Source organism: Hypanus sabinus, chromosome 8 (assembly GCF_030144855.1).
Source record: "Hypanus sabinus isolate sHypSab1 chromosome 8, sHypSab1.hap1, whole genome shotgun sequence".
Lineage (NCBI taxonomy): Eukaryota > Metazoa > Chordata > Chondrichthyes > Myliobatiformes > Dasyatidae > Hypanus > Hypanus sabinus.
The window spans coordinates 139,399,515-139,425,998 of NC_082713.1; the positions used below are offsets into that span (position 1 = coordinate 139,399,515).

Here is a 26,484-nt window from a genome sequence, read left to right on the forward strand (position 1 = left end):
AATGACACTTTCTATCTCTTCCCCTTCTTAGCTGGGATTCAGATATCAGTTTATTGTCATTTATTGTCACTGTACAGTGAGATTCCTTGCTCAAGTGAAGCTTACAGAGTAAACAGTATATACATAGTAAGAATACATACAGTACGATGCATAAGCCTTGGGCACATATGTATACCTGATAAGTACAGTGAGAGCATATAACAACAGAATCAATGAGAAATAAGGGAATCTGAAGTAGTGTAAACAATAATGCAAAAGTAATAATAACAAATAACTGACAAATAGAACTGTGTCTGAGAATGTGACAGCACTTTGGGAAGGGGATTTGAAAGAACTGATTGGTTCAGAAGTCTGATAATAGTGGGGAAGAAACTATTCTTCAGTCTGGTCATTTGGGCTTTCAAGCTCCTATATTTTCTCTCAGGAGGTAGAAGAGAAAAAAGGATTAGTGATTGAGTGGTGGGCGTCCTTGACAATACTATCAGCCTCCCTGAAGCAAAGCATTGTGAAAGTGGACTAGATGGAAATAAGTGACATACTAGTGAAGGACTGGGCAGTGTTTGTCACTCTGACAATTCAGAACAGATTAGTTGCTCTGTACACTAAGATGAGATGCAACCCATAGGGATACCTTCTATACCACAGCTGTGATTTGAGAGAATCCTTGCTGACAAACCAAATGTTCGCAGATACATAAGGAAGTACATATGTTACTGTGTATAACCCTTGGGTAGATGTGTATACCTAGAGTGCCTGGGACTTACTGTAGTCATTTTATGTGTTGAACTATGATGATGAGGCCTCTGTCAGTCAGTGCTGACCATGGATACTGTGTCCTAGCTGTCTAGATATGCAAGCCAGGGCAGTACAGTATGCAGAGCAAGCTGTTGTCCATGTTGCGAGCTCCCCCTCTCCACGCATCCGATGAACCCAAAGGAATGGCAGAGACCATTACAGTTTGACACCAGCAGCATTGCAGGTGCTGCCAGTCTGCATTGATCTCAACGTAGGACTGCGTTAGGGACTCCAGATCCGGGTTTTCCCTTCGGGGTATACTTCCAAAGCCTTCCTCATGAGGGGGTGTAGCTGCAAAGCAGCGGAGGTTTGAGATCAGAATTTTCCTTCTCCTAGATCAGCTGCCAACCATGGCTGTTGAGCCCCATCTGCCTGAAGCGACTGGTTTTAAGGCACCAGTAGCCCATCTTTGCCCCTTCTGACAGTAGAAATGATTCCGCTGGGCTTAGTAACTCAGCCAAAGGTGAAGGCCAGGAGCTGGATCGTGTTGTCAGAGGCTATTTGAGTTGCACACCATTAATAGGTAGTGGGAGCTTGTACCACCTCTGTCTATAAAAACCTTAAGGAACCCATATTGCCTGTACTGCTGCAAAAAAAATTCATAACATAAGCGAGCGATATGATGTGGGTCTGATTCTGATATGGGTCTTTATTGTGGACCGAGAGAGGGAAGGGGCTGGGAGAGGGGAACCATGGTTGGGAAAATGGAAAGGGAGAGGGGAGGAAGGAGAAAGCACCAGAGAGACCGTCTGTAATGATCAATAAACCAATTGTTTGAAACCAAAAGGCCTTGCTTGCTGTCTCAAGGCTGGGTGGCATTTGCACCAATCCCACCTCTTGCCACTGGCACTCCTTCTCTGTAACCTGTTCCACACCCGTCCTGTGGCACTCTACCCTCGCCGATCCCAACAGCCTTTGCTCCTGCCAAACTTACAAACTTGCTCTCCACTCCACGTTGATAAAGGCAGAACTGTGCAAAAGTCTTGGGCCCCCTAGCTATACATATGTGCTTAAGACTTTGCACAGTACAGTTTACGCATATGCTCTGTCAGTATGGTTACAGTTACAGCTATGATGTAAATGAGAGAAGTTTGCATTGGAAATCTGGGGTGGTGAAATTTAAAAGCTTGCCTGAAAATTGAGTAATATCCTGTTCTTGCTTATTCTTCAGATTAGAAATTACTGGCCAACAATTAAACATTTCTCCTACTGTTAGATTATTTGATCTACACAGCACATGTACTATAACTTGTTTGGGATTACTTAAGAAAAGTTCTGTCTCAGCAATATGCACATAGGGATCGTTAGCAAGTGCAGGTTGCTGTGTGAGTTTTACCACATCAGCACTGCACTGCCAAACCTAAATATATGTAAAATCTTTCATGCATAGTAAAGGATTTAATTCAGTTTTTCAAAAAAGCAAGAAGTACAATGCATATCTTACTGATATTTACCATGCTTATTTGAAGATTTAATTATTGGTTCCCTAAAGTATGAACTGCAGGAAATATTAAGTTGAATAAATGCAAGCCATTTCGGGTTGTAAGGTCTCACAACAGTCTTAATACCTAATAATTAAGTTTGCCCTCTCTCCTTGAGTGTGGAGTTAGGTGACCCCCCCCCCCCCCAGTGATAGCAAACTATGAGTTGTGGTGATCAGCATCAGCAGCCTAGAATGACCTGAGGTTAGGAAGCTGAGAGGGAGCTCCATGGGCAAAGCAGTTCAGGTACGTATTTCTGCTGGTAGTAGGTCATAAATCTCACTAGAGCAAAGTTTGAGTGTTGGCCCTTCAGCCAGATCAGTTTAATGAGATAACAGGAATCTGAATAAGAACTGTCAACTTACTGACTAGTGGGATTTAAAATCTAGCTGCAATGAATGTTACCCAATACGTTCCTGCAGACAGCAACTGGATGACCTTTACACTGGAATGAAGTGGTAGCATAAATTAAACGCTAGGAAAATTCTGATCCATGCTAAAATATACAGAAATGTCTGTAAATGTGTGTGCCAGGTTAAAAAAGTTTTGTGAACGTTTAATGAACAAATATTTAGTTTTCCCAAACTTTTCAAAGCTATTTCTGGAGTGATACAATGAAGACAAATTGTTCCAGGCACAAAATACTTTATGTAGCGTTTTTTTATCACAAGGGTTAAAACAGAAGAAAAGAATGCAGGGTAATGAAGACAATTTGTTGTGTACTGTTTTTAGTGCAGAATGTTTCAAGTGTGGGAATATGCTGACATCCAGAGGTAAGTCCAAATCAAGTTCTCCTTCCTATTCATTAGCATCCCCTAACAACTACACAGATTAGATGCATTGAACAAACTCTGAATGTTTAAGCTACACCGGTTTATGTTTCTGAAGCAACTGGGCAATAATTGACCACAGTGCCCTTGCAGTCGGAGAGAATTGTTCAGATACTTGAGGATGAACTGGGTTGTTCTGAGAATGTCTTTGGTCAAATGGTTTGGGTCCACTGTAAAATAACATTTCAACAGATCACTGATAATTTTTTTTTCTCAGAATATCTGGTCATTTTTTCTAGGGCAACGGCCAGAGCATCAGCAGTCATGTGTAGTGAAGTACCTGATGTGCTTTTTCCTGCCTGATTTCAAAACCCACACAGCAGCCAGTGAGCCGTGGGATCTCATGGCTATCTGAGGAATTTCAGTGCAGTCCTTGATAATTGTACTAAGTTTTTTTTATTATGTCTCTGAGCAGATTACAAAGCATATGAGACGCTGAGCTTTGCCAAATATTATCCCCTGATTTCAGCTCTCTGTTATTTTTAGTACCATTGTCATTTTGGCAGTCAGATGACTAATGACCATATCAGGGCCTCAAGTCTCACAGTTTGAGGTTCGGGCAATGTAATGTGGACATGAATTTATGTCATGCGTCATTTAAGAATATGATTACAAATAAATCCTGTCATGAGGTATCTGCAGTTTGAAGCGTGAGCAGCAGAGAATTCCTGCTCCCTACTGAAAGCTTACTCATTGGTCTGTTGCTGTGAGAGCCTTGACTTACATCCCATGGAGAGAGAAGGTCGAAGGGTCAGCTGGTCAAGTGATTACTGTCGACTTCCTCAGAATGGTTTCGGTGTGGGGCAGGAAGTAATCTTGGTGGCTAGGCAAAATCAGATTCATTTATTTATCACATATACCTCGAGACAGCCAGTGAAATGTGCGTTAACAACTGACACAAGCGAAGGGTGTAACTTGGTTACATGTACTGAGGTACTACAAAAAAACTGCATACCATCCACACAGATCATTCCATTGTAAGAGTGCACAGAGTCTGTACGAGGGAAAACTGTAACAGAGTGCAGAATAAAGCGTTACTGTTACAGAGAAAGTGCAGTGCAGGCAGACAATAAGGTACAAGGCCACAAGGAGGCAGATTGAAAATAGCAGGAGTACATATCATTTCCCCTGAGATAATGCAGCACTACTGGAGATTCCATCTTCTGAATGAGACATTAAACTGAATACCATTCTACTCCCTTGAGGCATAAGAAAAAAAATCCCCAACCACTGCTGCGAAGAATAAATGAGGTGCAACTTTGTGTAGAACACTGGAGGCTAATTATATCTTGAAGTATCTAGTCATTATCGGCATTGCCCATGGAGGGAGGTTCTGGGTGGAAGCCAGATGTTGTGTTTCCATTTCTGCCACAGTGACTACTCTGAGCAACACATGGGGTATTTGAAAGTAATATGAAAGACCCAATGCAAATACGATTCTTTACCCCTTTTTTGGCAGGGTGGTACCCGCAAGCTGCTATTGTTTCGTTTTAATCTTCTGCTTTACCCAGAATAAATTTCATCATTGAACTTCGTGTTCTGTATTAATGTTTATGTCTCTCAAAGTTGTCTCCTTTCTTGGACTTCTTTATTTAGTTGCTATACATTAAAATATGTTTTCTGCAGTGCAGGGAACATAAAAAACAGTGGGAGACCTTTCCTTCTTCAAAGGACCAACCTTTGGGCAGAGAAGCAGGAAAGCAGTGGCTGTACTACTGATACTTGAGCCAGTGGCATCGTATGATCTCCCCATTGATGTTGAGGGCTGAGACCCTTCATCAGAACTGGAAAGGAAGGGGAAAGATGCCAAAGTAAAAAAGGTGGGGAGTGGGAGAAAAGGCTTGCCAAAAGCTGACCGGTGAAGCCAGGTGGGTGGGAGAGGTAATGGGCTGGAGAAGAAGGCATCTGATAGGAGAGGAGAGTGGACCATAGGAGAAAGGGAGGGAGGAGGGGTACCAAGTGGTACCCTTTGGTGGGTAGGTGAGGAGAAGAGGTAAAAGAGGAGAAGAGGGAATAGAAGTAGAGAAAAAGGGGAAAAGGGGGAAAAGAAAAAACAAAAATAAATTACCGGAAGGCGAAATCAATGTTCATGCTATCAGGTTGGAGGCTACATAGATGGAATATGAGGTGTTGCTCCTCCAGCCTGAATGCAGCCTCATTGTGGCAGAAGAGGAGGCCTTGGACCAACATGTCAGAACAGGCATGGGGATATTTGGCCAGCGGGAAATTCCGCATATGGCAGATGGAGCAGAGGGGTTTGACCAAGTGGTCCCCCAACTTATGTCGGGCCTCACCAACGTTATCGCTTTCTGGGTCTCTGCTAAGGTTGTGGAACATCCAGTGCTTCACTGACAGGAATTTGGGGCAGGCGATTGTTGTCTTCAGGATTTATGGTCGAAGTGCATTTCAGAACACCATTAAAGTGTTCAGCCCATCTCTGAAGCATTTTCTCTTTGTCCATGATCAGTGTGTTCCTATCAGTGCTAAGGAGAGGGAATGGTACCGGCTCAGAGTTATTTTAATGCAGTTTAGAAGTTCTTTAAATCGTACCTATCTGGATATGCCTGGCTCCCCGCAGGTTATTTCTCAGCCAGGAGTCCTGCATCTGGTGCAGTTTGTGTTGTACTGTCTTTCAGATGTTATTGAAGGCTTTCTTCTTTGAGATGGACATGGTCACTAAGAGAAGCTCTGTTGCTCATCCAGCAGTTGTTTGATGACAACACAGTTTTCATCAAACCAGTCCTTGTGCTTTTTGGTAGCAGGCCCCAGAATCTTTGCAGCAGTATTGTAGATCAGCTATCAAGCAGTTTCACATTCTGACTATCCAGAGTGGGGGATATTAAGCAATCTTCCAGAGTAACATCAAAAGATTGCTTTTCAGGTTGGAGATATTCAGCCATCTTGGGGCTTTCTTTCCTTTGTAGGCATCTTTTGGGCTGGATATAGGTGCTCTGTTTAGAAACAATGAGACGGTAATCTGTCCAGGAATCAGCATTGCACAAAGATTTGGTCACCCATACATCCTGCCCGTCTCTCTTCCTGACGATGACGTAGTCAATTAGATGCCAGTGCTTAGAGTGGGGATGCATCCACAAAGATCTGTAACAGCTGGAAGGCAGAAGACAGTGTTGGTGATCAACAATTCATGTTCAGCACATGTTTGGAGTGGTAGAAGACTATTGCTGTTGCAGCAGCCAACACCATATTTTCCAATGACACCATCCCAGGAGGTGTTGTCAGACCCTACTCTTGTGTTGAAGTCACCTAACAAAATTAGCTTGTCCACTTTGGGAATAGTGGCAATAACTGAGTGTAATCCTTCATGAACTTGTCGTTGACATGGTTTGGGCAGAAGCTCAGTGCTTCCTGCCGTGTGTCTGGGAGTGTTTCACGGTCATGAGCCTGTCATTCATGCCATTTAGAAGTCCAGCTATCTTGCCAGTGACCTCCATCCTCACTGCAAATCCAACCCCAGCCTCACCTCAGTTTTCACTCCAAAAGAATATGTATTCTGCACCCCTTTCACAAAGTTCATTCTCCTGCAAGCCGGATCTCACTCAGGGCTGTGATACAGACATTATCTCGAGTGAACTCTTTGCTTATTAGAGCAGTTCTCCTCTCGGGCCTGTCAGCATTGACTCTGTCCAACAACGTGCACGCATTCCACACACTGAGGTTGAGAGGAATAGTCCTTAATTTTCTCTTATTGTCTGCTGTGATAGGGTCTCTGCCAGCTGTATTAAACTGGCCAGGGAAAGAATGAAGCAGGCAATGTTTAGGGCACTTTCCTAGCCCCATCCTCATACTACGGAGGTGAGCAGTGTATTCTGTCAAACAGACCTCCCAGTGGCCATGCATTTCAATTCAACGTCCCACTCCCATTCCAACATGTCAGTTCACGGCCTCCTCTGTTACTGCGATGAGACTGGAAGAGCAACACTTTATATTCTGTCTGGGTAGCCTACAACTTGATGGCATGAACATCGATTTATCAAACTTCTGGTTATTGCCATCCCCAATCCATTCCTCCATTCCCGTTTCCCTCTCTCACCATCTCCTTGCCTGTCCATCACCTCCCCCTCTGGTGTTCCAACCCCTCCGTTCCCTTTCTTCCATGGTCCTCTATCCTCTCCTATAAAGATCCCCCCTTCTTTAGCAGTGTATCTCTTTCACCAATCGACTCTCCAGCTCTTCAAAACTCCCCTTCTCCCAGTTTCACCTATCACTTACCACCTTGAAGCTCTTCCTCCCCTCCCCCCACCTTCTTGCTCTGGCTTTTCATCTTTTATTTCCAGTCCTGATGAAAGCCCTCAGTCCAAAGCATTGACTCTTTACTCTTTTCCATAGATTCTACCTGGCCTACCAAGCTCCCCCAGCATTTTGCATGTGTTGCTTAGATTTCCAGCATCTGCAGATTTTCTTGTGTTTAAGTTAGTTTGGGATAGGAAGGATGGATGACAAGGGTAACTTGAGTGAAGACTTAATTTAAAATGAAGAAGAGTTGTGCAGCGTCAACCTTGGTCACTCATTTGAGACCATCTGCATCCAGTGGCAAGACAGTCAAGATGGCTGGAGATGAAGTCAGATGCAGTGGACGACCATGATGTCCATGGTGCCTCATCATGCACTAAGTGCTCCACTGCACCTTGCTGGGTCCACTTTCTTGCCCGTGGTGCCAAAGTGGTTGCCTCCGTGCAGTCTGCCAGGTCCAGTCTTGGATAGGCAAGCCCAAGCTCACCGAGGTTTTAAGGCCCATCGTTTTCCCTCACTTGGTATAGCCTGCTCGTCAAAGCCCTCAACCAGGCTGAGGACCCTGTCACTAGCGATCAGCTGCTTGAAGTCACAGCTGAGTGTCAAGTGGAGATCAAGCTACTCCCAAGGGAGCACGATGTACCCACCCCTTCAGGGGTGCTACCCCTCCCTGGCTTCTGCAGTATTTGTGTGAAATAAATGATCAACTCCCCATACCAAGGTCACACAGTTACCAGCAGTCACTACCTGTCAAGACATGCCAGTATTCACAGATTGGCCTCAGCTGAACATTTTGTAGCTTGTGGATACTTCTAGCATTGAAACAATAAAGCCTCATAACATGAGCAATGCAAACTGAGAGGGCCCTTCCTTTTGGCAGCAGGTCATAGTTACAGAGAGTAGCAATTATTCTGCTTGGAGAGGTGCCCATGTGATTACCTGCCTGAAAGGGAACACGTTGACTGGGGAACCATTGCTGAGGTTGTGCAACCTTTCTGCGTGAACTCCTGCGATTCTCCCTCCACCACCTATGCACTGTGACAATCAGTGGAGAAAACTAGAGCACCGAAGGGATACCGGTGCAGTCACGGAGAGAACATGCAAACTCCAACAGAGAGCTCGGACAGTGGGATCTGTGAGGCAGCAGCACTGCTTGAATTTCTGTGCTGCCCTTTGAACCCCTGCACTGTTACAGAAATAAAGCAAATAGTTGTGGAGCTGAGTCATTAAATTTCTATCCAGTAACATTAATGTCTTATTGGAAGTAGTTAAATTTTTCTAGAGTTGAGTCCGGGTTCATTTTCGTTTGTCTTCCAGACCCTGTATGGCTGGTGAAGCAGCACCCAGAACACTGAAAGAGAGAGTGTTGATTGTCCTCATTGGAAATTCCCAAAATAATGAAACTCCTCTGCAGACTTGAATGTGGCAAATGTAACCCTACTGTTCAAACAATGAAAGAGAGAGAAATGGGGATTTACAGTCTTGTTAGCTTAATATCGGTAGTAGGGAAAATGTTAAAACAATTATAAAAATGTGATAACAGGGCACTCAGAAAATATTGATGTGATTATACAAAATCAGCCAGTATTTATGAAACAGAAATTGAGTTTTACAAACCTTGATTTTTTTGAGGATATAACTTAGAGGAACTCCTGGATATGGTGTATTAAGATTTTTAGAAAACCTTTTATCCAAGTTCCTCATAAGGGAAATTATTACAGCGCCTAAAAAGAATGTGGTAAACTGCTTCAATCACGATTTTCTAGTAGCACTTGCATCCACTGTGATGAAGTTTTTTCAAAGGCTGGTGACGAAACATATCAGTACCTGCCTGAGAAACACTTTGGATCCGCTCTAATTTGTTTACTATCACAACAGGTCAACAGCAGATGCCGTTTCATTGGCCCTTCACTCAACCGTGAAACAACTGGACAGTGAAGATGCCCTCATCTGGATGCTCTTTTGACTGCAGCTCTGCATGCAACACTATCATCCCATCAAAACTAATCAATAAGCTCCAAGACCTAGGCCTCAATACCTCCTTGTGCAACTGGGTTGTTAATTTCCTCATTTGCAGACCCCATTTAGTTTGGACTGGAAACAACATCTCCTTCACTATCATCATCAGTACAGATGCACCACAAGCCTATGTGCTTAGCCCCCTTCTCTACTCATTTTAAATGTATGACTGTGAGGCTAAGTACAGCTCCAATAAAATATTTAAGTTTGCTGACAACACCACTGTTGTTAGTTGAATCAAAGGTGGTGACAAATCAGCATATAGGAGGGAAATTAAAAATCTGGCTGAGTGGTGCCACAACAACCTCTCACTCATTGTCAGCAAGACCAAGGAGCTGATTATTGACTTCAGGAGGTGCAAGCTGGAGGTCCATGATTCAACTCTCATCAGGAGATTAGAGGTGGAGGGGGCCAGCAACTTTAAATACTTCAGTGTTATCATTTCTGGTATGGAAACACCAATGCCCTTGAATGGAAAAGCCTCCAAATAGTAGTGGATATCGTAGCCCAGTCCATCACTGGTAAACCCTCCCCACCATTAAACTCACCTACCACAGGTGCTGCACAAGAAAGCAGCATTCATCATCATGGAATCCTACCAACCAGGCCATGTTCTCTTCTCACTGCTGCCATCAAGATGGAGAACAAGAGCCTTAGGTCCCACATCACCAGATTCAGGAACATCTATTACGCCTGAAACATCAGGCCCCTGAACCAGAGTGGATAACTTCACCCAGCCCCAACACGAAACTGATTCCACAGCCTATGGATCCACTTTCAAGGACTCAATGACTCAAATTCTGAATGTTTATAACTTATTCACCTATTATTATTATTATTTGTTTTTTCCTCTTTTTTTTGTCTTTTACACGTCGGTCACTTGTCCCTTTTTGTTTGTGTGCATGTGCGCAGTTTTTCATTGATTCTGTTGTGTCTTTGTACTTTACGTGAATGACCACAAGAAAATGAACCTCGGATGACTTGTATATACTTTGATAATAGCTTACTTTGAACAAAATTGAAGCACATGGATTCGGACAAGGATAGAAAGTTCATTGGCAGGGCAGAAAATAGGAATTTATGAAATTTTCTTAAGATCACTGATTGTGACTAGTGAGGTAAGATAAGCATCATTGTTTCAGAGAAAGATTTGAATGAGCAAGCCATTTATAACCATTCTGCAATATATTTGTCAATATGAAACCAGATGGCATTGCCAGCACTAAGAAAGTGTTATGAGTGATGAACAGGCCTGATGGACAATGGGGTACAGAGGTAACCATCCCCACCCCCCCCAAGAACCACGAACTATTACTGTTGCTATGCTGACCATGAGAAAGAGAGACAAAAACAGGCAAGAACATCTGCAACAGTTAAGAGAGAGAGGGAGATAGCTGATTAACTGTATTGTGACTCCTTTTGAATTATTTACTGTTTCGCTGCAAGGGCAATAGTTTGCTCGTTAACATTCCTCAGTGGACTGTAGGAGTGGCATGATTTGATGGACACGGTCATTCAGAGTTGATGGATAGCTGAGACCCCGTGAGTGGGGATAAAAAGACAGGTCTGGAGAGACACCCTTCAGACACACCAGTGGGCACTGATTGAGTGTTGGGAACCCACAGAAAGGTGGAGGCTTCGAAGACGGAACCAGGAGATCGGTCAGTTAAGCTCACAGTGTCACAGCAGGGCCGATGGGGACTTGTGTGTGTGTGTGTGTGTGTGTGTCCACTCATGCCAGAGTGATGAGTCCACCACAGAAGAATGGTCTGGCTGAAGACCAGAGGGGTCATAACTGAATGACCACAACGAAACGACGGATTAAGAAAGCCACAAAAAGGTTTGCCTGCCTCAGCAGTTGCTGTTACATTTCGCTCGCTCTCTCTCTCTCTCTCTCCCCAACGATTTCAACTCAACAAGCATAACTACCTCAGCACTCATGAACTGAACTGAACTTTATATTCTGTGACAATTCATTTACCCCTAGACATCGATAGGGCTTGTTTATTATTGCTTATTATTATTCCTACACTTTTAGGTTTATTACTGCAACCTTGTGTTATATGTATATTTGCATTATTGATATGGTTTTGCTTATTTTTATTAATAAACACCTTTAAATATAGTACCACCAGACTCCAAAGGATTCTTCTTTCTCTGCTGGTCAGACACCCAGTTACGGGGTACGTAACAAAAGAAACAAAGAAGCTTCAAGGTGAGATAGATAGGCTGAGTGAGTGAAAAAATATGTCAGAATCAGAATCAGGTTTAATATCACTGGCAAAGTTTGTGATGTAATGTAACACCATGGTCCTGAGAAAATGTTGTCTCATTTTCACTATGTACTGTACCAGCAGTTATGGTCGAAATGACAATAAAACTGACTTGATATTTGTTTTCTTTGCGGCAGCTGTACAATGCAATAAATAATAATATAAAACAAACCAGGAGTCACAGTGTGTATATAGTTAATTTAAAATAAGTAGTGCAAAAATAGAAATAAAAAAAGTAATGAGGTAGCGTTCATGGGTTCAATGTTCATTCAGAAAACAGAAGGCATAGGGGAAGGAACTGTTCCAGAATTGCTGGGTGTGAGCCTTCACACTTCTGTACCTTCTTACTGATGGTAGCAATGAGAACAAGGCGCGTCCTGGGTGGTGGGGGCCCTTAATGATGGATGCACCTTCTTGAGGCATTGCTCCTTGAAAATGTCCTGGATACTGTGGAGGCTTGTGCCCATGATGGAGCAGACTAAGTTTACAAATCCTATTTCAATCCTGCACAGTAGCCCCCCCCCCCCATTTTAGATGGTGATGCAGCCAGTTAGAATGCTCTCTGCAGTACACCTGTAGAAATTTGTGAGTGCTTTTGGTGACATACCCAGTCTCCTGAACTTCTAATGAAATATAGCCGCTGTCTTGCCTTCTTTGTAGCTACATTGATATGTTGGGTCCAGATTAGATCCTCAGGGATACTGACACCCAGGAACTTGAATTGCTCAGTCTTTCCATTTCTGATCCTTCTATGAGGACTGGTGTGTGTTCCCTCAACTTGCCCTTTCTGAAGTCTATAATAATTCCTTTGAACTTACTGATGTTGAGTGCAAGGCTGTTGCTACAACGTCACCCAACTAGCTGTTATATCTCGCTCCTGTACGCCCTCTCATCGCCATCTGAAATTCTGACAACAATGGTAGTATTGTCAGCAAATTTATAGATGGCATTTGAGCTGTGTCTAGCCACACAGTCATGGGTGTAGAGAGAGCAGAGCAGCGGGCTAACCAAGCACTCATCAGAGGGGCGCCAGTGTTGATTGTCAGCAAGGTGGAGATGTTATTTCCGATCTGCACAGGTTGTGGTCTTCCAGTTAGAAAGACGAGGATCCAATTGGGCAGATGCCCAAGTTCTGGAACTTTCTGATCAGAATTGTAGGAATATTTGTGTTAAGCACTGACTTGTAGTCAATAAACAGCATCTTGACATAGGTACCTGTATTGTCCAGATGATCCATGGCCGTGCAAAGAGCTAATGAGATCACGTCTGCCATAGACCTGTTGTGGTGATAGGCAAACTGCAGTGGGTCCAGGTCCTTGCAGAGACGGGAATTAATTCTAACCATAGCCAACCTCTTAAAGCACTTTATCATAGACATGAGTGCGATTGGACGATAATCATTAAGACAACTCACCCTGCTCTTCTTGGGCGCTGATATAATTGTTGCCCTTTTGAAGCAGGTGGGGACTTCCAAATGTAGCAATGAGAGACCGAAAATGTCGTTGAGCACCCCCACCAGTTGGTTGGCACAAGTTTTCAGAGCCCTACCAGCTACTCCATCAGGGCCTGTCGCCTTGCGAGAGTCCACCCTCTTGAAAGACAGCCTGACGTAGACCTCTGAGACAGTTTCACCAGGTGCTGCAGGAATCCTTAAAGCTGTAGTTTTATTCTCCCTTTCAATGCAAGCATAAAACGCTCGCTTTGAAGCCTTGGTTGAATGTGAAGTCATGTATTAATGTGAAGTTGTTTACTTCAGTAGAAAGAACAGGAAGATAGAGTGTTGTGTAACCGGTGGCTGTTTGGGAAATGTTTATAGACACTGGGACCTGGTGTTCTTGTACATTGTCTGCTTTCTAGTGTAAATATTCCTAAGAATATTTAATGGTCTTATTAAATATTAAATGGTCTTCATAAGAATGGTCTTGTAACATGGAGGACCTTGTTAAAAAAAAAACTCCCATTTGAATGCAAGGGACAAAGTATTAAAGAAGACTAAATGTGGATTAAATTGCTGGGACAGGATGACCTGCTAAATTCTAAATAGATACTAGAAAACTGGAAAACAGTTAATGTGACTTTCTTGTTCAAAAAATCAAGACTGAAGGTGGGAAAATATATATAGGCATCTGTTAGCCTCATGAGACCTGGGAGACAGGCAGTTGCCCATGCCGCAAGTCTCCCCTCTCCACACCATTGATGTTGTCCAAGGGAAGGGCAAGGGCCGATACAGCTTGGCACCGGTGTCGTCGCAGAGCAATGTGTGGTTAAATGCCGTGGTTAAGGACACAACACGCTGCCTTAGTTGAGGCTCGAACTAGCAACCTTTAGATCACTAGATCAAAGCCTAGACCACTTGGCCACACACCAACACTGGGAAAATATAGGCCAGTTAATTTAATTTCTACGGTTGACAAGCTGCTAAAGTCAATATCAAAGAAGAGATAACTATTTAAGAAAGCTCAATGTAATCAAACCTAGTTAATAGTGTTCTATGAAATTTGGCAAGTTTGCTCAAATTCTTTGAGGATGCGATGGGGAGACAGATAGAGGGGTGTAGTGCATTAAGATTTACAAGCGGCATGAGGCAGATGCATTAAGAGCCCAGGGGTCTGGAAGAAATATATTTGCAAGGATTAAAAACTAATCTGCTCATAGAAAACAGAACATTGGAATAAATGGGTCTTTACAGACTGCAGAGAACCACGAGCAGAGTACCCCAGGGTTAGCTCTGGGTCCTCTTTTCTTTACTCTTTATAATAATGACCTGGAGGGGGGAATGAAATGTAATGCTTAAAAATTTGCCAATGATACAAAAATAGGTGGAAGAGCATGTTATGATTCTGCAGTGGGATTTAGGTAGATTGACTGACTGGATGGAAATGTAGCAAACTGAGTTTAATGTGGATGCACTTGTTAAGGGGAATAGAAAGGCAGATTATTATCTACATGATGGAACAATATAAATGAGCATATTTCAGATGGATTTAGGTGTTCTTGTGTATCAATCACAAAATGTTAACCGGCAGGCCCAAAGTGATTAATAAGCCAAACAGCTTTAAGTCCTTACGGGCACTAGGAATAGGGAGATTTTGTTACTGTTGTAGTGGGTGTTACTGAGGTCACTTTGTCTACCGTGCACAGATTTAGTCCCCTAACAAAAAAAAAGGATATGGTAGCATTAAAAGCAGTCCAAAAGGAGATTCACCAAATTAGTTCCTGAGATGAGAGTTTGGATAGACAGTTTGGATCTGCATTTCTTGGAAGGCAGAAGAATGGGGGCCAATCTTATTTCAAACATTTCATATCATAAGGGTTGATGTTAAGATGTTTTCACTAGTGGCTATCAGAAACAAGGAAATGTCATTAAAAACTAAGAACGTGTGTGTAGAAATTCTCTCTTTCAGATGGTGGAGAATCTCTGGAATTCTCTGTCACTGAGAATGGTGGAGGCCTGTTCATTAAATATATATATATGATGGTGATGCATAAATATTTGAAAATTGATCATTTGAGAGTTATAGGAAATTGGCACAGAAGATGAATTGTTCCAGCATAGATCAGCATGATCATATTGAATGGCAGGGCAGGTTTACAGGGCCTGGTGGTCCACACGTCCTATTTCCTTCTATTCCTTTGACAGGGCTTCCAGAGCAATATCTGAAAACGTATGGATCGCAGTCTTCCCCAGGTTGAAACCTTCTTCAGTGTTCACCACGTCAGAGGTATTTCTACCACAAGATAGCTCCTCTTTGAGATGCAGTCTGCCTCTAACTAAAGCTGGCCAACTTTAACTCTGCTAGCACTGATGGCACTGGCTCTCTGTGGCTTTGAACAGTGCTGCTGTAGTGGTTGATTTTGTGCTTCCAATTTCACATATTGCAATCCCCATGGCCGTTTTCAGGACTGTCTAACATTGGCTCTGGTGCCTTGATGTTCTTTCTCATGGGCCAAACAGCTTACTTTCTTCCATTAAAACAAGTACCAGATTTAACTATAAAAGCTATTGGTGGTCATTTAACTTGTGGTTATTTAACCATTTTATTTCACAATTATTCAAGTTGTGATGCTACTGCAGAAGTTGACAGATTGTGACATTTTCTCCTGAAAGTTTTACGTCTGGAAGGTCATCATCATAGCACGGTGAATTCAGGGATTACAGGAGAAACATTTGCACCATGAATTGTTTTGTAACTTGGAAAGAATTCTTGGGAATAGAAATAGAACTGAATTTTAAAATTATAATATAATCACGAACCATTCTTGACAGCTCCAAACAAAAATCAAAATACTAGTTGGAACTTAAATTCTCCACACAAAGCTCAGTGTTTTCATATCATTAATTCCAAATAGTATCAATCCTGATTTTCAAGGGTAGTAGAATAACAAGGAATTTTAGAACCAGGAGAAGGATATTAATTTCAGACAAATTTGTCCCCATTTAATAGCTGGGTTTTGTCTGTGGCATTAAACATACAAATATATAACAAACAATATTTAAAAGAAATGCAGACCCTATTACTGTGACAACTTATCTTGATCAAATACTATTTTATTTCACAATTGTTTAAATTGTAACATTATGGGCAGAATTTGACAAATTATGATATTTTCTCCTGAATATTTTATATATAGAAGCTCTTCATGATAATAGAACAAAGACTACATCAGTCACTGTAGAAATAGGATTATATCTTGAATTCATCTGTAAAATGCTTCAATGTAGCCTTTAACTCTATTACCCTTTGGTGAAAAGCTTGGATTCAATTTCCCGGCATTATCTATCAGTTCACCAAATGCCAAAAAAAGCTGAGTAGATGCATTGTTTATTGAAATGCAATGGCAAATACAATCCCACGATTAAAATACATGGAAAACAAAAAGCATACTTGCTGTCAAGGCAACAAGATGCCTTTATGCGTATATGCTGTATGTTCCTGTACAGCCTTTCAAGTGATTGGTTCTTGATAAATTCCAGATTTGGCTGATAGCTATTGAACGCTCAACAAGCAAAACTTTTTTTTTTGAAGTCACATGATGGAATGACTCAGTGTCTTAAGTTACTTACTCCTCTGATTATAAAGAATTACGAATTGCTGAATATTGTAAATAAGAATTAGAAGCAATATAAACTAAATGATCCTATTGTAAAGGGATTCTTACACAAGTTTTGTAGAAGATAGTGTTGAATTATCGACATTATTATAAACCGAATCAGAAGAGGGCCAGGAATTCAGTCGTTTTGCTGAGCTTTGTAAGTGGTGAGCAATAGAAATTAACTTTCAAGAACTTTTAATTGATGCCAGGAGATGAAGAGTTTTAGATGAACCAAGAGTCCAGACAAGCTGCGGAGAAGAGGAGTTTTAATGGAGAAGTGGAAAATTGTAAGTGATTTTGTTGGCGTAATTAGGCAGGCTTTGAATGACGGAACAATAGGGAGCTTTTCAAAGAACCCAAGTTAAAGGAAGCTGTCATAAGGATTGAAAGGGGGATGAGAACGTTGCTTACACTGTGAGTTGTTTGTGTTTTGGAATGCACTTCCCGAAATGGTAGAAGCAGATTTAATGTTGACAAGGAATTTAGATGAATGTGTGGCTGCAGGCAAAGAGAAGGGAACGGTCTTAGTTGATGGTTTTTTCAAAGAACCAAGGCAGATGACATGGGCTGAATTGCCTCAAAAAAAAAGGATCAGCCGTGATAGAATGGCGGAGCAGACTCAGTGGGCCAAATAGCCTAATTCTTCTCCTATGTCATATGGTCTTATAGTCTTTGAATTGAATTTGAAACGGGATTGTATAAGATGTCTTACGGGTTGACTAGAAGCCACAAGCGTTAGCAACAATCAGCTTCACGTGGAGAATTGAGGGGTGTCCATGACTGATGGATGGAAACCAATTAATTTGAATTGCAGTTCACTGGAATTTGTACTGCTTGTGCATCTGTTAAAATGTGCACACACAAATAATAAAACGTAAATAGATATGCAAAAGCGCATTAGTTGACCATTTTAAGCCTTTATTTACGTGCCACTTCCTTCAAGAAATCCTGAGATGCAGAATAAAATATGCCAGATAATCATGCTTGGTTAGTAACCCTAAACATGTTATATGCATTAGTTCCTTGCACGTGGCCTCTGAAATGCATTCCTTTAAGACTTGTTTGACTCCAGTGCAAGTGCTTTAGATAGCCAGAGTGAGCATGACAACATTAACACGAGCAGGAGCAGGAAGTTCAGCTCTTTGAGTCTGCTCTGCCATTTATCAAGATCACCACTGATCTTTTACCGAAGCACGATTTAAGTACATTATCCCCTTATTCTTTGGTTCCTTTACTATCCGGAAATCTATTGATTCTACAGCTGAACCTTCAGAGCTGGCCAGGGCAGAAAGTGCCAAAGATTCACCACTCTCTGTGTGAAATAATTTCTCCACATCTTGATCCTCAAAGGCCTACTCCTAATGCTGAGATTGTAACCCCTGGTCTGAGTGCTTGCCGAGACAAGTACCAAGATGTCCTCCTTGCTTTCTTCTAAGATCTAGAGAATACAGATCTAGACTATTTCTCATATGGCAAACCCCAGAATCAGTTTTATAAACCTTTTCTGCACTCCCCAGGACATTCCTATTTTTTTAGGGAATAGGTCCAGCGTTGTCTCAACAATGCCCTGTATGATTGTAATAAGTATCCTATACTCAAATCTTCTCATAATAAAGACCAACCTTCTCAATTGTTTGCTATACCTTCCATGTCTTATGCACAGGGATGGGGCACATGGGACCCTCAGAACCCTAATAATACCTGATCTCTAACTATTTAGAAAGAGCTCTGCCTTTTGTTTTGTGCAGCAGTGGCAGACGGCAAATGTGCCTTCCGAGACCTGCTGCTAAGAAATTCAGTAGGGAAGGGGCTGTCACAACCATGGATTCGGCAGCGCAGCAGTAACGGGAATTGTGCTCCTTTCACTTTATTGTAGTATTTGTAGAGACTTGGACACAGCAATGCTTCACTGCCTGTTTGCATTCTGCCTTGCCTGAGAAATTGGACTGTCGATTCAACTGTCTCTGAAGACTAGCGGTATTTGTTTAATATTCAGTTGTTCTTTTCAGCTGCAGTGTAGGCTTTGTTTTTCCATTTGAGAGTTTTAGTTAATGGCTCTGTTGGGCTAGCATTTTTTTTCCCTTTAACATTGTTGGCATTGAAGTCTGTGAACTGTGGGCCACGTCTGCATTGGGTGACGGGCATAAAAGCAAGACCATAGCAGTGCCCAGAGAGGAAATCAGCTATACCCAGTGTCGGGGCAGTATTAGGTCGATGGCAATTGGCTAATAGCGGACTCATAATAAGAGCTGGGGTTAGACCAAAGGTCAGTTGTTGCATATTGCGGGTCAGTACACATGACAGGTGGGAGGAAGTTATTCATTTGCAGTTGGTGAGTGAAAGTTGGGAACTGGCTATCCTTGGCACAGAGTGGTTGAGTAAGGTTTTTCCGAGATGCAGTTGATAGGTGATATTGGTACTTAAGGAGTTCCTTCATTGTTCAGATGGGGGTTGGTATGATTGGCTGTAAAGAACATGGAGTTGGATGTGGGTCAGTGGTCAGGGAGGTTGATAGAAATTTTAGAAATAATGAGTTTGTTTGAGCAGCAGATGAATTGCTGGGGATAGTGTCATGTTAAGTTCATAAACTGAAATGATCAGTACCATAACCCTGACAGGGGCAGTTTCTAACTTACTTAAGATTGACATAGAACATAGAAAATAGAAATTTACAGCATATTTGTGGTGAACTATGTGCCTGTCTGGACACGCCCCCTGCTGACTGCTCCTGTGGCTCCTCCCACAGGCCCCTGTATAAAGGCGATCTGAGGCCTGACGCTCGGCCTCAGTCTCCAGGACATAGTGTGATGGACACTCACTCCTGGTTCCTTCTTCCAGTCAATAAAAGCCGATATCTCGCCTTACGTCTCAGTGTGAGTTATTGATGGTGCATCAATATTACAGGCCCTTCAGCCCACAATGTTGTGCCGACCATGTAACTTACTCAAGAGACTGCCTAGAATTTCCCTAGCACATAGCTCTCTATTTTTCTAAGCCCCATGTCCCTATTGAAGAGGCTCTTAAAAGACCCTATTGTATCCACTTCCATTGCTGCTGCCGGCAATGCATTCCACGCACCCATCACACTCTTCGTGAAAAACATATCCCTGACATCCCCTTGATACCTATTTTCAAAACTATGCCCCCCCCCCCCCTCGTTTTAGTCATTTCAGCCCTGGGGAAAAGCCTCTGGCTATCCACACAATCAATGTTATACACCTCTATCAGGTTACCTCTCTCATCCTCTGTCGCTCCAAGGAGAAAGGCCAAGTACACTCAACCTATTCTCACAAGGTGCAACATCCTTGTAAATCTTCTCTGCACTCCGTATAGTATCCACATCCTTCCTGTAGTGAGGTGACCAGAACTGAACACGGAACTCCAAGTGGGGTCTGACCACATTCTTATTTTTTTTGCCGCAAGGTAATGTTACAGCTATATAAGACCCATAATATAGCTATGTATATGTCATGATATAGCTATATAACAGCATATAACAGCTACTGTATATATGACATTCTTGAGTGAAGTTCACAAGGCCACCTAGGGCCTGTGTCTGTCCAGGTACCAGTGCATCTGTCGCACGCCAGGCCCAGAGCAAAAGCTGCTGTCTGTCCAGGTACCAGTGCATCTGTCGCACGCCAGGCCCAGAGCAAAAGCTGCTGTCTGTCCAGGTACCAGTGCATCTGTCGCACGCCAGGCCCAGAGCAAAAGCTGCTGTCTGTCCAGGTACCAGTGCATCTGTCGCACGCCAGGCCCAGAGCAAAAGCTGCTGTCTGTCCAGGTACCAGTGCATCTGTCGCACACCAGGCCCAGAGCAAAAGCTGCTGTCTGTCCAGGTACCAGTGCATCTGTCGCACGCCAGGCCCAGAGCAAAAGCTGCTGTCTGTCCAGGTACCAGTGCATCTGTCGCACGCCAGGCCCAGAGCAAAAGCTGCTGATCTGGCATTCCATGTCATTAGTCTCTAATATTCTATTTTTCACATGGATTGACTTGTGCAGCAGAATTAAATGTGCCATACACTCTAAAGGCACATCGACCCATCACTCAACTGTTTCCACAACCAATGGACTCATTTTCAAGGACTCCACAACTCAAGTTCTCAAATATTTATTATTATTGTTTTGTTTATTTTCTTAATTGTATTTACACAACTTGTAATCTTTTGCAGATTAGTTGATTGTCCATCTTTGTGTGGTTTTCCCACTGATTCTGTTCTGTTTCTTATTTACAGTGAATGCCCACAAGAAAATAAATCTCGAGATACTATATGGTGATGTGTGTAATTTGATAATACATTTACTTTGAACACTACGCCTTATAGGATTGAAAAAGAGTATCTTTTGCATAGTGAGGAGTTGGTAATGGTGTATCTCAGGATCTAGCTAGTATTGTAGTCTATGAATTTCAGTTGGGTTGGAGGAACGTGGAGAGTGCCGTGACCTCTCCAGGTTAGAAAACTCTGCTGATTCAGTTATCCCCTCACAGAGAAGGTTGTCTCAGCAACTGATATTGTGGACAGTGAGCTGACCCAACCAAAGTTCACAGTAAGTGTGTTTTCAAAGTACATTTATGTCACCAAGTGCTACGTGAGCTTCATCTTCTTGCAGGCATTCACAATAGAGCGAAGAAATACAATAGAATCAGTGAAAAATTACACACAAAGACAAACAAACTGTGCACATACAGAAAGGAAGAAATTATAATAATAAATAGTTAAAGAAACCAAACTGAAAACATGAGTTGCAGAGTCCTTGAAAGTCAGTCCATAGGTTGTGTTAGTTGATCGGGTCAGTGTTGTGGTGAATGAAGATGTCCACGATGTTTCAAGCGCCTGATAGTTGAAGAGTAATAACTGATCTTGTACCTGGTGGTGTGGGAACTGAGACTCCTGAAACTCCTTCCTGGTGGTAGCAGTGAGAGGAAGGAGTGGTCTGGATGGTGGAGGTCCTTAATATGGATGCTGCTTTCTTGTGGCAGCGCTGTTTGTAGACATGCCCGATGATGGGGAGGGCTTTTCCTGTGAAGAACTGGGCTGTACCCACCACTTATTGCAGGCTTTTCTGTTGTTGGGCATTGGTGTCTCCATACCTGCCCGTGATGCAACCTGTCAGGATGTTCTCCACTGTGCATCTATACAAGTTTGCCAAGTTTTTAGATGAAAGTCAAGTATGCACAAACTTATAAGAAAATCGAGGCACTGTCATGATTTCATTGAAATGCTGTTTACATGCTGGTCCCAGGACAGATCCTCTGATTTAGTAATGCCAAAGAATTATAAATTACTGATCCTCTCCACCTCTGATCTCTCTTGGAGCCCCCATTTATTCCTCCTGTTGTCAGTAATCCGATCTTTGATCTTGCTGACATTGAGTGAGAGGTTGTTGTTGTGGCACCACTCAGCCAGATTTCCAAACTCTCTCCTTTCTGCCAATCTGTCACCACCTGGACAAAAAAGAGACGTACGTTTGAATGCTGTTCATAGACTTCAGTTCAGCATTAAACACAATCACCCCTCAGAAACTGATTGGAAAGCTGAGCCTACTGGGCCTGAACACTTCCCTCTGCAACTGGATCCTAGACTTCCTGACTGGGAGACCTCAGTCAGTCCGGATCGGAAGCAGCATCTCCAACACCATCACACTGAGCACGGGGGCTCCCCAGGGCTGTGTGTTCAGTCCACTGCTGTTCACTCTACTGACCCACGACTGTGCAGCAATCCACAGCTCGAACCACACCATCAAGTTGGCCAATAACATGACTGTGGTGGGTCTCATCAGCAAGAACAACAAGTCAGCATACAGAGAGGAGGTGCAGCGGCTAATGAACTGGTGCAGAACCAACAACTTGTCTCTGAATGTGAACAAAACAAAAGAGATGGTTGTTGACTTCAGGAGGGCATAGAGCGACCACTCCCTGCTGAACATTGACGGCTCCTCAGTAGAGATCGTTAAGAGCACCAAATTTCTTGGTGTTCACCTGGCGGAGAATCTCACCTGGTCCCTCAACACCAGCTCCATAGCAAAGAAAGCCCAGAAGTGTCTCTACTTTCTGCGAAGGCTGAGGAAAGTCCATCTCCCACCCACCATCCTCATCACGTTTTACAGGGGCTGTATTGAGAGCATCCTGAGCAGCTGCATCACTGCCTTGTTCGGAAATTGCACCATCTCAGATTGCAAGACCCTGCAGCAGATAGTGAGGTCAGCTGAGAAGATCATCGGGGTCTCTCTTCCCGCTATTACAGACATTTACACTTCATGCTGCATCCGCAAAGCAAACAGCATTATGAAGGACCCCAGGCACCCCTCATACAAACTCTTCTCCCTCCTGCCATCTGGGAAAAGGCAACAAAGTATTCCAGCTCTCACGACCAGACTATGTAACAGTTTCTTCCCCCAAGCCATCAGACTCCTCAGTACCCAGAGTCTGGACTGACACCAACTTACTGCCCTCTACTGTGCCTATTGTCTTATTTATTATTAATTGTAACGCCTGCACTGTTTTGTTCACTTTATGCAGTCCTGGGTAGATCTGTAGTCTAGTGTAGTTTTTTCTGTGTTGTTTTTACATAGTTCAGTGTCATTTTTGTACTGTTTCATGTAGCAGTTGTCTCGTTTTTACTGTGTACTGTACCAGTAATTATGGTTGAAATGACAGTAACAAGTGGCAGGACATGACTTGACTTGACCTTTGACTTGACCAACAACAGCCACTTCAATTTCATGCAACCACGTGCTCCATTAGCCCATCAATCCAAGAGCAAGCTCTCAAAATGTCTCCCATTAGAGAGCCAGGTTTAAGGATAATTCTCCCTCCTTAATTTAAGTGACATCTGCAGTATGATCTTCATCCTGTCCGTTGAAAAGTAATAAAATGTTCTTCCTTGGCCTCTAAAATTTGAATTGCAAATTGGAAAAAACCAAAACAATGACCAGGTATTATTTTGAAATTGGATATGATGCATAATGTACATTTGATGTTCTCTTTCTTTAGAACAGCACTGAAATCCTTGCATGTCGTGCTGTTTTTATCAGGTCTATTAGGGCTGTTTCTTTCCAGAGTGGAGTCTGTTTACAAACTTCCATGTTTAATTGTTGTGTTTGTTTGTAATTTGGTTGGTGCTTTCAGTCCTGAACAGACTTATGCCAATGTCACCCGATTACATCATGCATGCAGCACCCACTCAGAGGATTTTGGAGAAATGAATATGGTTAGTTCTGAGCAAAGTTTGTCTCTGAGAAGAATGAAGATTTATTTGGAACTCATTTTCTGCAGCAGCATATCCCAAATGGGTGACTCCCAGACTTGGGTAAGGTCCCTTTGACTTACCTAAACACCAATAGGCCGCACCCTCCCCTATCATTTTGTCATCCCGTTCCATCACAGCAACACTTGATGCTCAGTCACTGGACCCTCTCTTCCTCAGGATTAACCACATTTGATGCTGCGGCCAGACTTGCCTGCAGTTTAGTTATACCACTCTGCTGTGGACTAGAGTGCAACAGAAAGTGTATGCAAGACTGTTCAAGAGTGTCCATTCCTTGAGCAGTGGGCACCACTGAACTTATAAAGTGCCAAGCTTATGACCAAAATGGTGGTTGTTGCTGTAGAGGACTATCACTGCAGCTCTCTGGGCATCAGTGAAATCCTCGCTGTATTTGTGGGTGGTAGAAAACTAAAGGTTTTGAGCATGGATTTTACATTTCACCGTACCACTTCTTAATACATTGTAATTAGGGCTGATTCATAGAAAATTATACAGTAAGAAGAGAATGCAGGCATCTGCAAGAAACCCAGAGGTGGCATGAATGTTAGTAGTTAATGATTAAATTGCTAGTATAATTAAACTTGTTTGCAAAATCCTGAACCCTTGTGCCATTGTGAAAGTGTCATATCAAAAGGCGGCTGAATCAATTACCGTTCTTGGCTGTCTTCCTGGAAGCCAGCACCTAAGTAATCAGTATTAGATATGAGTGAGTATCCTGGCTCTTTATTGTATAGAATCTGTTCCCTCTGCAGACCTGCAAAGTTTCTGCAGTGAAATTTGCTCAGTACATTACCAAATGTGACAATAGACAGGATAGCAGAAATATTATGTATGATCTGGCATTTAATCGGTGTGACACAATGCATTAAAGCTATCATGTTCAGTTTCTTAATATATTTTCTTTCTAATAGTTGTTTTTCTTCACTTTTTGTTAATTTTGTGCAAGGACAGGGACTCTGCTATTCAAAGGTGAATCTACTTAAGGTGGTCAGCTGACTTAAAATCTGTCTAGTTTGTTCAATTTGCTACTGAAAGTTTACCTTGACCAATCATTTCAGTGAAGGAATAGAATGAAAAATAATCTAGAGCATAGAATGTTTATTTTACAATTTTTTATTTGTTCTCAGTCTTTATGCTTGGTGGTGATAGAGGATTATGAAAATGAAATTGGAACATTACAGTTGGTTAAATATTTAGCAAAGTCTTGCCTGTAGGATTTTCAGTATCCCTGGACTAAAATATTGGGAGAGATACGATTTATACTTTGTATATATTGTCAAACAACAGGGAAAACTTGTGTTCCATTCACAAGCCTGATGAAGTCAGTGCACCAGGAGATTTTTGTTGTCATATTTAATTTATGTTCATTTGGTAATCTGGCATTGAGAAACAATTATGTTAGAACTCAGATCTATGGCTCAGAGGTAAAATATCTGCATGGTGGATAATTTTAATGGTCGTTCAGTGGCATCTACTGCCTCACTTACTTTGTCGATTTCACTGAAGTGGAACTGTAGAGTTCAATGCCTGAAAAATTTTTCTATGCAAGGAGATTAACCAAAGACCCACTTAAAGCTGAAAATACAGAAGTGATTGTAATAACATTTGCTAACAATTTCTACAGGTTGCAATGAAGGATACTCAAGAATATTTGTAAAGGCTCTCACCCATGTCAGATGCATGGGAACAGAAGGTAGGATGACGAAGGTTCTGGGAATCTCAACTACGCCATTGCTCTTGCTCTTCTTTCTGACTGTCAGAATTGAGATTTACCTGGAAATCAGAGGGGAGGGACTTCAAGCAATAGTTCAGCAATTCACCTTCCAATTTTATTTCTGCCTTGCAGGATGTCTTGTGGGCAAACTTGCTCTAGGTACACCTGGTTACTTTCAGACCCTATGCTTGTGTCTGCAGACCATTGTGAAACTAGACCTGAAGTAACAAGCCTGGGCAATGAGGAAATCAGCCTACGAAATGCTCTCTGTTCGAGGCATTGATTTAGTATTTTGACATTGTAAAGGCAGTGGGAAATTGTGTGAGGGAATGGGAATTAGAATCAATATCATTTTTTTTATCACTGACATACGTGGTGAAGTTTATTGTCTGGGGGCAGCAATTCATTGCAAGGCATGAAAATTACATGTATGTTACAATAATTAAATAAATAGTACAAAAATGAATAACAAGTTGGTGTTCACAAGTTCATGGACCAACCAGAAATTTGATGGTAGAGAGGAAGGAGCTGTTCTTAAAAAATTGAGTGATGCTTCTCAGGCTCCTGTATCCAACCCCACCCCCTTGATGATAGTGATGAGAAGATTGTGCCAGATTGTGATGCTCTTTAATGGTGAATGCTGCATCTTGAAGATATCCCCAGTGGCAGGGAGGTTGTGGCTTGTGCCGGTGATGGAGGGGGTTGAGTGTCTAACTCTCTACAGAGTCTCACCATCCTACGCATTAGAGACTCCAAGCA

At 42.4% G+C, this 26,484-nt stretch overlaps 1 protein-coding gene across 3 annotated transcripts in view; it reads left to right on the plus strand.

The window, feature by feature from the left end:
* The window catches only part of LOC132398482 (FYVE, RhoGEF and PH domain-containing protein 4-like), a 260,428-nt gene that overhangs the window by 37,532 nt on the left and 196,412 nt on the right, over positions 1–26,484 (plus strand). Inside the window, exon 1 of one of the 3 annotated variants that reach the window (XM_059978001.1) lies at positions 24,699–24,717. The exons of the other annotated variants lie outside the window; for them this stretch is intronic. Within the exon in view, the coding sequence (XP_059833984.1) occupies positions 24,714–24,717 (4 nt within the window). The 5' untranslated portion in view covers positions 24,699–24,713. Of the gene's footprint in view, positions 1–24,698; positions 24,718–26,484 lie in introns of those variants that run through there. 3 annotated transcript variants of the gene reach the window in all.